Source organism: Mercenaria mercenaria, chromosome 6 (assembly GCF_021730395.1).
Source record: "Mercenaria mercenaria strain notata chromosome 6, MADL_Memer_1, whole genome shotgun sequence".
Taxonomy (NCBI): Eukaryota; Metazoa; Mollusca; class Bivalvia; order Venerida; family Veneridae; genus Mercenaria; species Mercenaria mercenaria.
Genome location: NC_069366.1, coordinates 56,059,841 through 56,075,472, shown reverse-complemented (window position 1 = coordinate 56,075,472; position 15,632 = coordinate 56,059,841). Strand labels below are relative to the sequence as shown.

The window sequence follows — 15,632 nt, the reverse complement described above, 5'->3', positions numbered from 1 at the left end:
CTAGAAAGCTCATGTATAAGAATCACGGTATCCAGTAGCAAATATTCATACTCACAGGGGCTTATTTCACCTCCTTGTACAACCAAAATTGAATGATAAGCAAGGGAGTTACCTGTGCTATTTCTCACTCTTCCATTGAGCTATTACGGTTGCTATTGAGTTATTGGGGAATAATAATCCTTTAGTGCTTAATTAAAACAAGTCTGAAACGAGATGAATGTTTATCGATATAGTATCAGTTTGTCTGAGCGTTTTGCGTTTTATACTTGAATAGCCTTAACAAATGAATTTCTTGCTATAACACCTGCAAAATCTTTGGGATGTGTTGGTGTGGATTATGTAGATGTTACCACTAGAAAAAATGCGTTATTTTATATAAATGTATCTTTTTTTTCTCTTAACAAAGAGAAACGTGTAAAATATACATTACACGTTTCATTTCAAAATGCTATAGCTCTTAAATACATGCAGTTGGATAGGTTAAAGAATACATAAAAGAATATCAATTTGTTAAAGTTTTACAATCATGAAATTATATATCTATGAGGTCAGTTACATCTACGTCTACATAAAGAGCTACAAAACATTTATTAGCTCTCTGACAAGATAATCAATATATTAATCTACCTGGTTACGTTATTCTGTCAATCATGACCATTATATTACGGTGGACAAGAATAATATGTAAATAATAATAAAAGCTATTATTGACTTTCATAAGCAAAGGTATTGAAGGACTAAATGTAAATATTTGATTGTGAAACTGTCATATATCTATATAAATAAAGACGGTTATTCAGTTGTTTTACGATGAATAGTATTGAATACTCAATATATCATTGTTGTAAGATCGTTAAATTTAGCACTCATCAAATCGCCCAAGGCTATCAAGAATTTGATATATTTTTAATAGACAGTCAATGTATGTTGTAAATGTGCTTTGTAATATTTGTTATGAATGTGCTTGTTATTTGTAAATATTTACTAATTCATACATTGTACGCTCCGTTAAATTACGGTAGAACCTGAAATGTAAATATTTTTTCCCATATTAACATTCAAATTTCATATCGGGTGCGTAACATTATATGTGACGTTAATTTCACATGTGTCGTCGCGTTTAACAGTTCTTTAACGTGTTTTTTTTTTTTTCAATTTTAGGCTCAAGAACAGAATTTTATCAATAACATTTCGTATATGATAATTCTAAGAGTAGATGCATATTTATGAAGAGATTATTAGATTTGCATCAAGAAATATGCACTCGTTCTTTTCCAAAATAATATTGTGCAATATTTCCGCTGCAGAACTAGTGCATATTTCTCGATGCTAATAACCTATAAATATACAGATTATACAGCGACGGAAGAGTAGTGACGTGCATCTGGTCATTAGTAATACATATACCATCAATCACGTAATTGTCAGGTCATATTAATTTTCATCGAAATATTTTCAACATTATATGTTCATTTGATAAGTATAACGAATAAGTATTAACAATATTATTTTTATAGCTCTATGTTTTTATTTTCATGTAAAGGTCTGACCCATTCCCCACTTAAACGCCTGCATTGCATCAAAAATGCTAAACTCACACCCCCCACCCCCACCCCCCGCCCCAACCAAAAAAAATCAACCTCAATGGATGTCTTTTGATTTCAGTTTTTAACATTCCGGAAGCAGAAACAGTGGAAACAAATTAACGTCAAAAATTGGTCTAATTTTAAGATGTCTTTCTTTTCGTTGAGATATATTCAGAACTGACCTAATTTAGTCTCTTAGAAAGCCAAAAGCGAAATGAAAACTGATGATTTATCGACCGGAGACAAGTCTTTAAGAAAACTGGTCAGATTCTGTTGCATGGTTGGACAGTCTGGTTACATATAACCCAATTTTGCTTTTTATTTTAATGAGTTTACAGTCTATTCTAATTCTGCATTTTTGTTTGCCCCAAAAATGTTTCGGGGGCTCTGAGGGATGTTCATGTACATCCGTCCGTCCGTCCATCCGTCCGTCCATATCCTTCCGAATTTGTGTCGTGCTAATATTTTAAAATGTATTTGACCCAGAGTCATCATACCTCAAGGTATTGCTGTTCAGCATGTTAAGTTGTGCAACTGGTGTTTTAATTGGAATTTCACTTAGCCACACCAGACTTACGGCCATTGACTCTGTTAAAAGTATTATTAAGATGGGTCTAAAAAGTTGGTGTCGCATGTATTTCAAAAAGTATTTGACTTAGAGTCGTAAAGCATCACAAGATTGTTATATAACATGTGCACCTGGACTTCTGTCTGGGATTTCAATAAGCGAGGCCAGAGTTATGGTCCTTGACTTAGTGAAAGGTACACATGAAGTGCTTAAAAATGTGTGCTACATAAAAATATTACATTATCTTAAAATATTTGACATAGAGTCATATGAAACTATGTCGGAATATTATTCAGTATTACAATGTTTGCACTTGAGTTTTGTTTTGGTTTTCTGAAAGGCCAGAGTTATGGACATTGACTTAAAAAGTATGCTTTAAGGTTTTTGTCTCAAGAATCTCAAAAAGTATCTGACCTAGAGTCACCTAGAGTTTAGCACCTGGTGTTCACTTAGCCATGCAGATCCTTGACTTAGATAAAAAAAATACACATAAAGTGCTTAAAAGCTTATGTTGGAATTATCTTTATAAAATATCACCTAGAATCTTGAAACCATATACAGTGACAGGAAGAGACTGATGGGAGGGGAGGGGCACCAGTGTCCTATGGACGCACATCTAGTCTTAATAAAGTTAAATGGTGTTTAATCAATGATAATTTTTCAGCTTTGTTGCACACACAGTTTTGTTTATAAGGAGAGGGTAACCTTAAGCTTATAAAGCTTCCTGTCCAGTCCTCTATTGTATATTTGTAGCTGTGAAAATAATTCAAAAATAAGATGTATATGTTTAAACCAAAGACTTAACCCCCGTCAATTAAATGTCATAATGTTGCATTGAAACATCAAAACTATTAAACAACAGCATCAATAATTGCTAAATGAGATACATAGATATAATGTGTACTATATTTTAATGGGGGTACATTTTGAATTTTCTGGGTACATTTTCACTTTACCTTGTGGGTACATTTTGGTTTGGGTACGTTTTTGCCCGGATAACGGGTTTTAGGCATTCCGTTTCGTCCTCAAAATTATGTAAACAATAACGGCCTTGACAAGTATACAAACCACTTATCAAATCATGTGATAATGAAAATGAAATCATTTAAAGAGTAAAAGGAGAGCGATGGCTGCAGCAAGACTTCCAGTCGAGGTACAGTTCTCTGTTTCTGATTAAATATAATTCCTAGAATCATTCCTCTGTGATTGATTCATACCTGGACGTTTTCGACCCTGTGTGTCCGACTTACCTAGTAGTTAACAGTTGTTCAGACAAGGAATCCTATGCATTAAATTTATGTCTGTTTCTGAGAATATAATTATTGGTGTTTGTCGTTAACGAAGAATGTTGGCAAAAATAGCTGGAAATCTTCAAAGTTTAAGATTAAGATGTAATAACAAATAGATGTTGTGATATTGTGTACATCTGGAATCCAAGGTAGGACTAATTTCATTTTATGGGGGTATATAGTGCAGAATTGACTTTGTCATATAAGGGAAGAATATGAGTAAGGCAGCAAATTAAATGAGTTGGTAAAGCAGTTTCCCATTAAATACGGGTCTTGGGTTTGATCCCAGGACTAACTTCACATTTTTTCTCACCAGATGACACACAAAAAGCTTGTTGCACTGTAGATAATATGCATATCCGCATAGAGAAACATTCAATATTCAGAAAAAAAAATGCAATTAATTTCAGTAACTTTAGTACAGATTGCTCTGAAATGTGTATTTAGGCAAAAAATTCAACAATAATTGCTGTTGGTTATAAATTTCATTCTGCACTTTGTGAATATGCCTTCACTTTTCATAGACAGGATAGCATAACAGTTGCAATCTGTGAATATGCCTTTACTTTTCAAAGACAGGATAACATAACAGTTGCAATCTGTGAATATGCCTTTACTTTTCAAAGACAAGATAACATAACTGCTGCAATCTCTGAAATGCCTTTACTTTTAAAAAACAGGATAACATAACAATTGTAATACAAAGGCATGATAATATAACTTGCAATCTGTGACTATGCCTTTTAGATATGGCTCAAATCAGAGTTTGTCTACAAGTAGTTGTATATTTGTTACCTGTAACAACCCCTCTATAATCTATATGATGCCTTTACTTTTCAAAGACAGGATAACACAACAGTTGCAATCTGTGAGAATGCCTTTACTTTTAAAAGACAGGATAACATAACAATTGCAATCTGTGAAAATGCCTTTACTTTTAAAAGACAGGATAACATAACAATTATAATACAAAGGCAGGATAATATAACGTTGCAATCTGTGAATATGCCTTTACTTTTCATAGACAGGATAGCATAACAGTTGCAATCTGTGAATATGCCTTTACTTTTCAAAGACAGGATAACATAACAATTGCAATCTGTGAATATGCCTTTACTTTTCAAAGACAGGATAACATAACAGTTGCAATCTGTGAAAATGCCTTTACTTTTCAAAGACAGGATAACATAACAGTTGTAATTTGTGAACATGCCTTTATTTTTCAAAGTCAGGACAACATAACTCTTTATGAAAGATAAAAGCTAAATTTATTGTTTCAGGTTGTGAGCCATATTATGGGCTTCCTGTCTGTGTCAGATAGAAAGGATGCAGCCCTTGTTTGTCGCAGTTGGTATGAGGCCTCCTTGGATCCAATTCTTCAGCGTGATATCATCATTCATTTTTATGCTTCGTCAGCAGAGCAGACGACCAGAGCAATACCTAGTCTGTCACGTAGAAGGCTTCCGCATCTTGTTTTGAACAACTTTGACTTGTCCCTAGATGCAAAAGCTGTTCTTCTGAAATCCTGTGAGCATTTGTCAGCAAATCTGAGAAGTTTGTCTCTGAAAGGTAGCAATATAACAGAGAGAACATTTGTTGAACTATTGTCAAAATGTACAAATCTGGTAACCCTGGATTTAAGTTGCTGCAATTCTCTATTCATGTCGGGGACATTGCTAGAGAAAAATTCCGATATGCAGCTTCTGAAGGCTTCCTTAACCAATGTGTTGGATGTGAATTTGGCTTCCATTAGGTATATGTCGGATGCAACCTTCAATCGAATAATGACAGTATGTGAAAATGTTGAGAAATTATCGCTTGCAGGTTCGCAGATGGCATTCAGCAGTAACATATACTATCCAGACAGGTCAAGTAGAATTGCCAGTAGTTCTGTGCTGACGTTTAAGAACTTTCTGGATTTTATGATTACTCAGCCATGTCTTACATCGTTGAACCTTTCCAAGACACAAATTGAAGACGAGCATTTAGAGGAGTTGGTAGTGGTCTCAGGTCTGAAGTTGCAGGAACTGATTCTGATTGGATGTCGAAATGTTAGCGATGAGGGGATTGCCTACATTTGTAAGCATCAGCCACAGTTGAAGAGTCTTGATATTCGGGAATGTCCAGATCTTACAAACAGCACTGTTCTCACAGTTTCGGCAGGATTAAGCCAGCTTAGGAATCTGTATTTGAACAAATGTAAACAGATTACAGACAAAGCAGCGATGAGTTTGTCCAGGTTGAATCAGTTGGAAGTGTTAGATATGTCCGAATGTTTTCAGGTCACTTCAGCTGGGCTTGTGCGAGGACTTTGTAAAGAAGAAGTAACAGCAGTTCTGACACATTTGAACTTGAATTGTTGTTCACTTGTTGGGGATTCCTTTGTAGAAAAAGCTTGTGAATGCTTGCCGTTGTTAACGCACCTTGACCTTGGCTCTTGCTTTAAAATCTCTGACAATAGCGTTCACTCAATTTCATCTAGTCTGAAATACCTGAGATTCCTAAGACTAGCTTGGTGCAAAGAGGTCACTGATTTGGGCTTGCTAGGTCTGCTGACAGAGGGTAATCAGCACAAACATGACGAGGCAGACGGAGAATGTAGGTGCACGAGAAAATACGCATCTACTGTCATTTTCAAAAAACCAACAATTAAAAAGAACGAGCCAACAATTGATGATATTCGTAAAAATTCGTTGAATTCCAAAAAAGTTCCTGTTGCTATTAGCAACATTGTTGGGTTGAAATATCTCGATCTTACAGCATGTAAGAAACTGACAGACACCAGTTTAATGCAAGTGATAAAATTCCCAGAAATCCGAGTGCTTTCCCTTGGAATGTTGCCGGAACTTAGTCCTGACGGTGTGGCGCAAATTGTTCGCAACAACCCAAGCATAGAGGAACTGAATCTGTCTCAGTGTGGTTCACTGACAGATAGTACCATGGCAACAATCACGACCCGCCTGCCGAGACTTCAGATGTTGAACGTATTTGGATGTGATAAGCTAACCGATAAGAGTGTCAACTACATTAAAGATAACTGTAGTCGATTGAAGCATTTAGACGTGTCTTTCTGTGGTGGACTTTCACACGAAGCTGTCGAAAACTTGGAAAACAAAAGTAAAACCTTGCAGACGATACAGAAAAGAATGATTGGGTCTGCATAGGTTTTGACTATCTGTCTGGCTCACTTAGTGACTTACGGTGGTAAAATTGTGTGCAAGTCATGTTGTGATTTGGCTTTGCTTTATTGTGTGTGCTTCAGAAATTAATCGTCACATCAGTGAGATATTACACAATTTTATTTGTGTGATTTTATATGATTAAGAAATTGTCTAACACTCTTTGAACATGCTGAAGCTTGGAATTTAATAACAGACACATTAAATTTTATAGATGTAAAATAAGTGTACTGTTCCTAGACATGTTCATTATGGGAAGTTAGTTCATACATGTAGGATCTCATTTCTTCCTCATTTGAATTTTTAAAGGATTATACCTTACCCTGCTAAATTTCTTTAATGAAATTGTCCATCTTTCAATTTGGATAATACCATTAACTGACTGTTAAAAGGGGTGCTTACCAAAAAGATACTGACTGAATGGCAAACAGTGCAGTTACAGTTTTCACACTATTTTTACAGGTTCAGTATTAATAAAACTAAAGTTTGAAGTTTTAACCATGTATATTTATACATTCCAAGCAACTGCATTAAATTTATCAGCATACAATTTTTACTAAAATTTAGCTGATGCTTATTATTTCAAATAGAGATTTACTATGTGTATATACATTGTATGTTGAATATTGAAATCGCAATAACATACTCACACTTCACTGTGAATAATAAGGACCAGTGGTCTAGTGATAAAGACGTTGGGATCCTGGGTTTGAGTCCCACTGATCATGAACACACGTTCTTATATGATACCAGGACTGGTTGTTTCAGGAAGCAGAATTGAGATTTATTCAAATAAACTTGAAGCTTTATCACAGTTGAGCTAAAACAAATTAGAATAAATTAATATGTAATCTACCTCGTCCTAAAATAGAATTCCAATTTATTTATTTACTACGGGTCATCAGATTGACATGTTATCATTTGGGGGTTTAATCTTTTTCTTAATTCTAAGTGACTTTGAATATACTGAAGAAAAACAAAATAATTTGTATTCTTTATTGTGAATGAAAAGCTATTTTAAGGAATAAATGTGTAAAGAATTGTTGTTTCTAAAATAATTTTTGTGGAAAACAAGGAGCAGATCTTGAATTTGTTATTTAAGGTTTATTTCCCAGCATTATATTGAGTAGAACATTATTTTAATGGTATACTTGTAACCACAATAAACAATTCTTAAAAGCAAAATAACTTTGAACAGAGCCATATACTGCCTTTCGAAGTAGTTTTAGAGAAATCAAACATCTTTCGACCGGAACCACTATGAAAACAAAACTCTGGCTTCCCAATGGACTCCCAGGTGGTTGCTTGATAGAGATATTGCACTATAGTTTGTCTGCTTTAGCTGACGTAATAATTATTTCTGCTTGCTGACATTATTGAACTTCGTAATGTTACATTTTTCTTATTGGTAAATTGTTTTTAGCTCGACTATTCGAAGAATAAGTAGAGCTATCCTACTCACCACGGCGTCAGCGTCGGCGTCACAGTTTGGTTAAGTTTTTCGTACCAGTCCACATTTTGACAAAGTCTTTTGAGATAAAGCTTTGAAACTTTCAACACTTGTTTACCACCATCATGCCCAGTTATAGGCAAGAGCGCATAACTCCATCAAGGATTTTGGCTGAATTATGGCCCCTTTTGACTTAGAAATCATGGTTAAGTTTTTCGTACCAGTTCATATTTTGACAAAGTCTTTTAAGATAAAGCTTTGAAACTTTCAACACTTGTTTACCATCACCATGGCCAGTTATAGGCAAGAGTACATAACTCCATCAAGGATTTTGGCTGAATTATGGCCCCTTTCGACTTAGAAATCTTGGTTAAGTTTTTCGTACCAGTTTGTATTTTGACAAAGTCTTTTGAGATAAAGCTTTGAAACTTTCAACACTTGTTTACCATCACCATGGCCAGTTATAGGCAAGAGTACATAACTCCATCAAGGATTTTGGCTGAATTATGGCCCCTTTCGACTTAGAAATCTTGGTTAAGTTTTTCGTACCAGTTCGTATTTTGACAAAGTCTTTTGAGATAAAGCTTTGAAACTTTCAACACTTGTTTACCATCACCATGTCCAGTTATAGGCAATAGCACATAACTCCATCAAGGATTTTGGCTGAATTATGGCCCTTTTTTTACTTAGAAATCTTGGTTAAGTTTTCCGTACCAGTTCATATTTTTTGTAAAGTGTTTGACATATGGCTTTGAAACTTTTATCACTTTTTTAGTATAATAGTCTCTATCTGTGGGAAAGAGTACATAACTCTGTGACCTATTTTGGCTGAATTATGGCCTTTTTTGGACTTTGAAATTGGTACTGTTTTCATACAAGTCCACGTTTTGTCAAAACTATTTGACATATGGCTTTTAAACTTTGAACACTTGTTTATCATTATGATTTCCATCTGTAGGCAAGAGTACATAACTATTTTGACTGAATTATGGCCCTTTTTGGACTTTGAAATTGGTTCATACATTGCCATTTAGTGCAAGACTTATCGAAATCAAAAAAATACAGGAACATTGTTTGTCTAATCTATTTATTTCTTTTGTCTGAATATCTGTGGAAATATTTTGACCCCATTCTTCAATCAATTCTTCGAATTATCGAGCTCGCTGTCATCAGACAGCTCTTGTTGTGAAACTCATTACTGTTTGGTCTGCAATCAGGGGTCTAAGGAGGGGGCGATTTCGGCGAAATAGTCACTTTGGAGCTTCAGACTTTGCTCAAATCTAACCTCAAAGCAAAATATTTCAAATATTTTGACTTATTAGGGAAGACTTAAAATAAGATTAAAGTTCTGGGATATGCATTCCTCTAGTTTTAATGACAGGTTTTATAATCAGGGTGTTATGCAGAACATGACAGTAGGATATATTTATCTTGATGTGTAGAATTTTAGTAAACACATAAATTTGAATGTTGTATATCTTGTGTCTTTGTGATGTAATATGAAATTGATATTACCAGTAGTAGATTGGGATTAATTAATAGGGAATTTCAATACTTGATGACTGTATAAATATGTTTCAGTATTGTTGTGTGGCATTGGCAAATGATATGAGTCGTGCCATGGGAAAACCAACATAGTGGGTGTGCGACCAGCATGGATCCAGACCAGCCGGCGCATCCGCGCAGTCTGGTCAGGATCCATGCTGTTTGCTAATGGTTTCTCTAATAATAATAGTCTTTGAAAGCGAACAGCATGGATCCTGACCAGACTGCGCGGATGCGCAGGCTGGTCTGGATCCATGCTGGTCGCAAAGCCACTATGTTGGTTTTCCCATGGCACGGCTCATATGTTACCTATTAAGATGTTGGTTGGTTTACAAATCATTTCAGGTATTGTGTATATCATTATGCATGAATAATAATCAGTGAACCAGTGTAAAGTCTCTTATTACAGTCAAGTCTGGGCTAAAGACCTCCTCTAGATAGAGGCCACTACTATAAACCCTGCTAATAAAGGCCATTATTTGCTCTTTCTTTTTAATGGTAAATAGTGTAAATTTACTTGTGTTTAGAGGTAAACAGTAAACAAAAATCACAAGACTTTTTCATTTCCCAGTGGTGGTCACGACAGGTTTGACTGAGTAGTTACTTTCAGAATTGCTATTGCCTGTTTAGGTTTGACTGTGTAGTCACTTTCAGAATTGCTATTGCCTGTTTAGGTTGCTTAAATTCCATCTAAGCAACTTAGACATTCCAGTGTGTTGAAGATTTGTAGACATTTAAAGTTTTAAACTTAAATGTAGTTTGACGTACAATTAATTTTATCCGACAGGTTTACGTTTATTTCTCTGTTATATAGGTATGTTAATCTAAGCCTGTGTTGTTAATGAGATAACATCAGTTTATGATAGGACATTCGAGTACATTTTATATTTATGTTGCTCATTTGCAACTTGATTTTATAGACAAGCCTTTGTTTATATGCTTATAATTATGTGTCTGAAAAAAATAATTGAATGAGCCGTGCCATGGGAAAACCAACATAGTGGCTTTGCGACCAGCATGGATCCAGACCAGACTGCGTGGATGCGCAGACTGGTCTGGATCCATGCTGGTCGCAAACCCACTATGTTGGTTGTCACATGGCACGGCTCAAATTTAAATTAAGTGTAAAAGAGTATCATAGTCATACATTCAAATTGATACTAATAATTCCCAAAGGTTCACAGAAATTTGTTAAGTTGATTTTTCTGGCATCACTGTGATATCATTCTTTAAGTTAATGTTCGTAAGGGACCAATTTTCACAAATTTTATGATTATGTCTATCCATGAAATAAAATCTCAGCAAACAAATTAAAGTTGGACCATTCATTTCATTTACAAAAGTTGGAATTCTTGAGTTTGTATCTCCACAAGTCTCCACAAAAGTCATTTTTGCCAAAACCTCAAAGTTACGTGCCCACTAAATTAAATGCTTTCACAGTGCATTGTTGAAGAATTTCTTGTTATCCAGATACTATTAAGTGATATTCTTGCCAGAATATATTATGTTGCCTTCTTCAAAATTTTGGTCATTTTTCTGGAGACAAAAAAATGAAAATAAGTCATCTGTGAATGTCTTGTATATGATTTAAAATTGTCATGCCCTTGGGAGAAGACTTTATTTCTTTTTATTTTTTACCTTAAATTTTCATTGTTTGATCTATTAGAATTACATTAATTTTATGATGTATGAGAATAACAATAATTTATCATTTACATGTATATGAAGAAAATATATAAATGTATAACTCAAGAACGCTTGGGCCTAGGACCATGAAAGTTGATAGGGAGATTGGTTTTAACCAGCAGATGACCCCAATTGTTTTTGAGATTAGTAGGTCAAAGGTCAAGGTCACAGTGACCTGAAACAGTTGAACGGTTTCCGGATGATAACTCAAGCACGCTTGGGCCTTGGATCATTTAAGTTGATAGGGAGGTTGGTTATGACCAGCAGATGACCCCTATTGATTTTGAGATCAGTAGGTTAAAGGTCAATGTCACAGTGACCTGGAACAGTTAAATGGTTTCTGGATGATAACTCAAGAATGCTTGGGCCTAGGATCATGAAAGTTGACAAGGAGGTTAATCATGGCCAGCAGATGACCCCTATTGATTTTGAGGTCAGTAGGTCAAAGGTCAGTGTGACAGTGACCCAGAACAGTTATATGGTTTCCAGATGATAACTAAAGAATGAACAGTTAAACCATTTCCGGACAATAACTTGGTTGTTTTTCTGGAGACCCAGCTTGTCTTGGTTAACAGAATGGTCTTAGCCCAGGTTTGACTGTACATTTAATCAAATGTTTGCAGGTTCATTTTATTTAGTCCAGTTCATGCTCATTTTCTGCAAGTTCTAATATTAGAAGCTGAATTATTATAGTTGGTGACCTTGTTCCAGAGTTAAAGAATTGGGACCAGTCTCAGAAAGCAACCTTGCCAGTGGCCAATTTCCAAACTGTACTCAAGAGTTAACCAATCAAAATGCTTGAACTTAAAAAATAATTTAGTAGCTTGTTTTATTTGCTAGATCTTATGAAGCAGAGATATGATATTTGATATAATATGAGCCGTGCCATGAGAAAACCAACATAGTGGCTTTGCGACCAGCATGGATCCAGACCAGCCTGCGCATCCACGCAGTCTGGTCAGGATCCATGCTTTTTGCTTTCAAAGCCTATTGGAATTAGAGAAACTGTTAGCAAACAGCATGGATCCTGACCAGACAGCACGGATGCGCAGGCTGGCCTGGATCCACTATGTTGGTTTTCTCATGGCGCAGCTCAATTATATATTTAATAAATAGTTCATTACCATTTTGTTAAAAATTATATTGTTATATTATAATGCTGTTATTGTTTATTTTGTCTGTGATAATTTCAAATAAACAAGTTCCATTTTTCTGTGAACTTTTTCTGATTAATTTGCACCTTGATTCATCTCGTCAGAATGTAAGTGTTCAACAAATAAACAAAATTGAAATAAGTTTGACATGCCCTTATGTTAAACTTCAAATGATCATTTCAGTGTGTTTAAGGGGTTCAACTTACAATCACTTGCCTGTTACCTATGTTGGTTTCAGCCATGCTTGAGTCTACATGAAAAAGATGCCATCCAGCTGACTTGCATGTCAGTGGTTCTTACATGGTAGTAGCTCTTGCCTGAAAAAATGCCTGGAGGGGTACCTGGGATCTTTCTCCAGTAGGTTTTAGACATCCAACTTGATAGGAACAAACTGACTGATTTTTAGCTCACCTGAGCACAAAGTGCTCAAAGGTGAGCTCTTGTGATCGCCCTGTATCCGTCAGCCGTCTGTCCGTCGTCGTCAACAATTTGACTGTTAACACTCTAGAGGTCACAATTTTGGCCCAGTCTTAATGAAACTTGGTCAGAATGTTACTCTCAATAAAATCTTGGATGAGTTTGATATTGGGTCATCTTGGGTCAAAAACTAGGTCACTAGGTCAAATCAAAGGAAAAGCTTTTTAACACTCTAGAGGTCACAATTTTGGCCCAATCTTAATGAAACTTGATCAGAATGTTACCCTCAATAAAATCTTGGGTATGTTTGATATTGGATCATCTGGGGTTAAAGACTAGGTCACCAGGTCAAATCAAAGGAAAAGCTTGTTAACACTCTAGAAGTCACAATTTTGGCCCAATCTTAATGAAACTTGGTCAGAATGTTACCCTTAATAAAATCTTGGTCAGGTTCGATACTGGATCAGCTTGGGTCAAAAACTAGGTCACCAGGTCAAATCAAATGAAAAGCTAGTTAACCCTGTAGAGGCCACATTTATCATTGTATCTTCATGAAACTTGGTCAGAATGTTAATCTTAATGATCTCAAGGTCCAGTTTGAATCTGGGTCATGTAGGATCAAAAACTAGGTCACTGGGTCAAATCAAAGGAAAAGCTAGTTAACACTATAGAGGTCACATTTATGACTGTATCTTTATGAAACTTGGTCAGAATTTTAATCATGATGATCTTTAGGTCAAGTTCGAATCTGGGTCATGTGGGGTCAAAAACTAGGTCACCGGTCAAATCAAAGGAAAAGCTTGTTAACACTAGAGGCCACATTTATGACTATCTTGATGAAACTTAGAATGTTAATCTTGATGATCTTTAGGTCAAGTTTGAATCTGGGTCATATGGGGTCAAAAACTAGCTCACCGGGTCAAATCAAAAGAAAAGCTAGTTAACAATTTAGAGGCCACATTTATAACCTTATCTTAATGAAACTTGGTCAGAATGTTATCTTAATGATCTTTAGGTCAGGTGAGCGATACAGGGCCTTCATGGCCCTCTTGTTTATCAGTTTTTCTTGGTCCTACAGACTGGAAATAACTAACCTTGAACAAGTGACTAAAAAGTGTTATGACAAATATTTGTTGCAAATTATTTGAAAAATTCTTAAGAGGGCTAAAAAATAGCAGTCGAATTAAATTTCTGCCAATTTAACATCTAATCTTTGCACATGAACGTTAACCCTGAACCATCATGACTGAAGATATAATAATATTCTGCTCTTCGTGTCATTATTGCAAACATTTTTTCCAGACAATTAAAATCCTTCAAATGGCTTAAAAATACGAAGCAAACACAATTTTGTGAAAAACAGAAAAAAATTTGGGAAAGGCAAAACTAGAATTTCGATTCCCAAATGCAATGATGTGGGTCTGTTGACCTAAACCTCAATACATGTGCAATGTCAGCAGACATGCTGATCAGCAAAATGTGTCCATGGTGACCTTGTAATTCATCGTTAAATAGACACTAAGAAGGAAAAGCCAAAGTTGACCAAACATTCATCCCTGCTCCATTATACAACTAAAGGCATAACACCCACTTCCATTTGTACCATTTAGTAGAGGTATACAGCAAACCTCTAGATTTGGGATTCTGAACTTATTGCATGATTGTATGCCACAAAGTATGACATGGTCAACTGTAGAAAAGAGAACAAGGGTGCCAGAATGTCACAATATACGCCCGTCACAGCAAATTTGTTTACACTAGCACCTGTATTTGCAAATGGAATTTTAATTTTCTAGTTGTTTACAATGTTTTTTTTTTTTAGAAATTATTGTAATTCTTTTATTTTTCTAAGTCCACAAAAAAAATCCTTACCAGGTAGAGATACCTTAAAATACACCCAAAATTTGAAAGTAACATCAATGTTGTACCACAGAAAAGTGGTCTTGGTTTTTCCGTACGGTCAATCATAAAAAAGTTACAATGTAAGTTATTTATAGTAACAACTAAGGGAAGTTAATCTTTAAAGAGAAAAAAAAAAAAAAAAAAAAAAAATCGAAAAAAAAAAAATTACAAGTCCACACAAAAATCCTTACCAGGTAGAGATAGCTCAAAATACACCTCAGAATTGGATGTAACATGCATGTTGTACTACAGAAAAGTGGTCTCGATTTTTCCCTACGACTTATAATGAAAAAGTTACAATATAAGCTATTTATAGTAACAACAAAGGGAAGTAATTCAAAAGAAGGGACCAGTGCATGACACTCCGTCTCATGATGGTGTACAATTGTGCCAAGTTACATCAAAATCCTTCCATGCATGAAGAAGAAATGCTCCGGACAAAGTCATTCTTGTATCTGACCTTTGACCTTTAAGTGTGACCTTGACCTTAGACCGAGGGACCTGGTTCTTGCGCATGACACTCCGTCTTGTGGTGGTGAACATTTGTGCCAAGTTATATCAAAATCCCTCAATGCATGAAGAAGAAATGCTCCGGACAAAGTTTTCATTCTTGTATCATTGACCTCTAAGTGTGACCTTGACCTTACCCCTAGGGACCTGGTTCTTGCGCATGACACTCCGTCTCATGATGGTGAACAATTTTGCCAAGTTATATCAAAGTCCTTTCATGCATGAAGAAGATATGCTCCGGACAAAGTTTTCATTCTTGTATCCTTTGACCTCTAAGTGTGACCTTGACCTTAGACCTAGGGACCTGGTTCTTGCGCATGACACTCCCTCTCATTATGGTGAACAA

The 15,632-nt window shown here is 35.5% G+C and overlaps 1 protein-coding gene across 1 annotated transcript; it reads left to right on the top strand.

Annotated features, from left to right (window-relative positions):
• The first annotated feature begins 3,170 nt into the window (after positions 1-3,170).
• On the top strand, positions 3,171-12,516 carry LOC128557763 (F-box/LRR-repeat protein 7-like). Its single transcript, XM_053545983.1, has 2 exons — positions 3,171-3,307; positions 4,724-12,516. Exons 1-2 carry the CDS (start codon positions 3,281-3,283, stop codon positions 6,605-6,607), a joined length of 1,911 nt encoding a protein of 636 aa, XP_053401958.1. The 5' UTR covers positions 3,171-3,280; the 3' UTR covers positions 6,608-12,516.
• Positions 12,517-15,632: the final 3,116 nt, after the last annotated feature.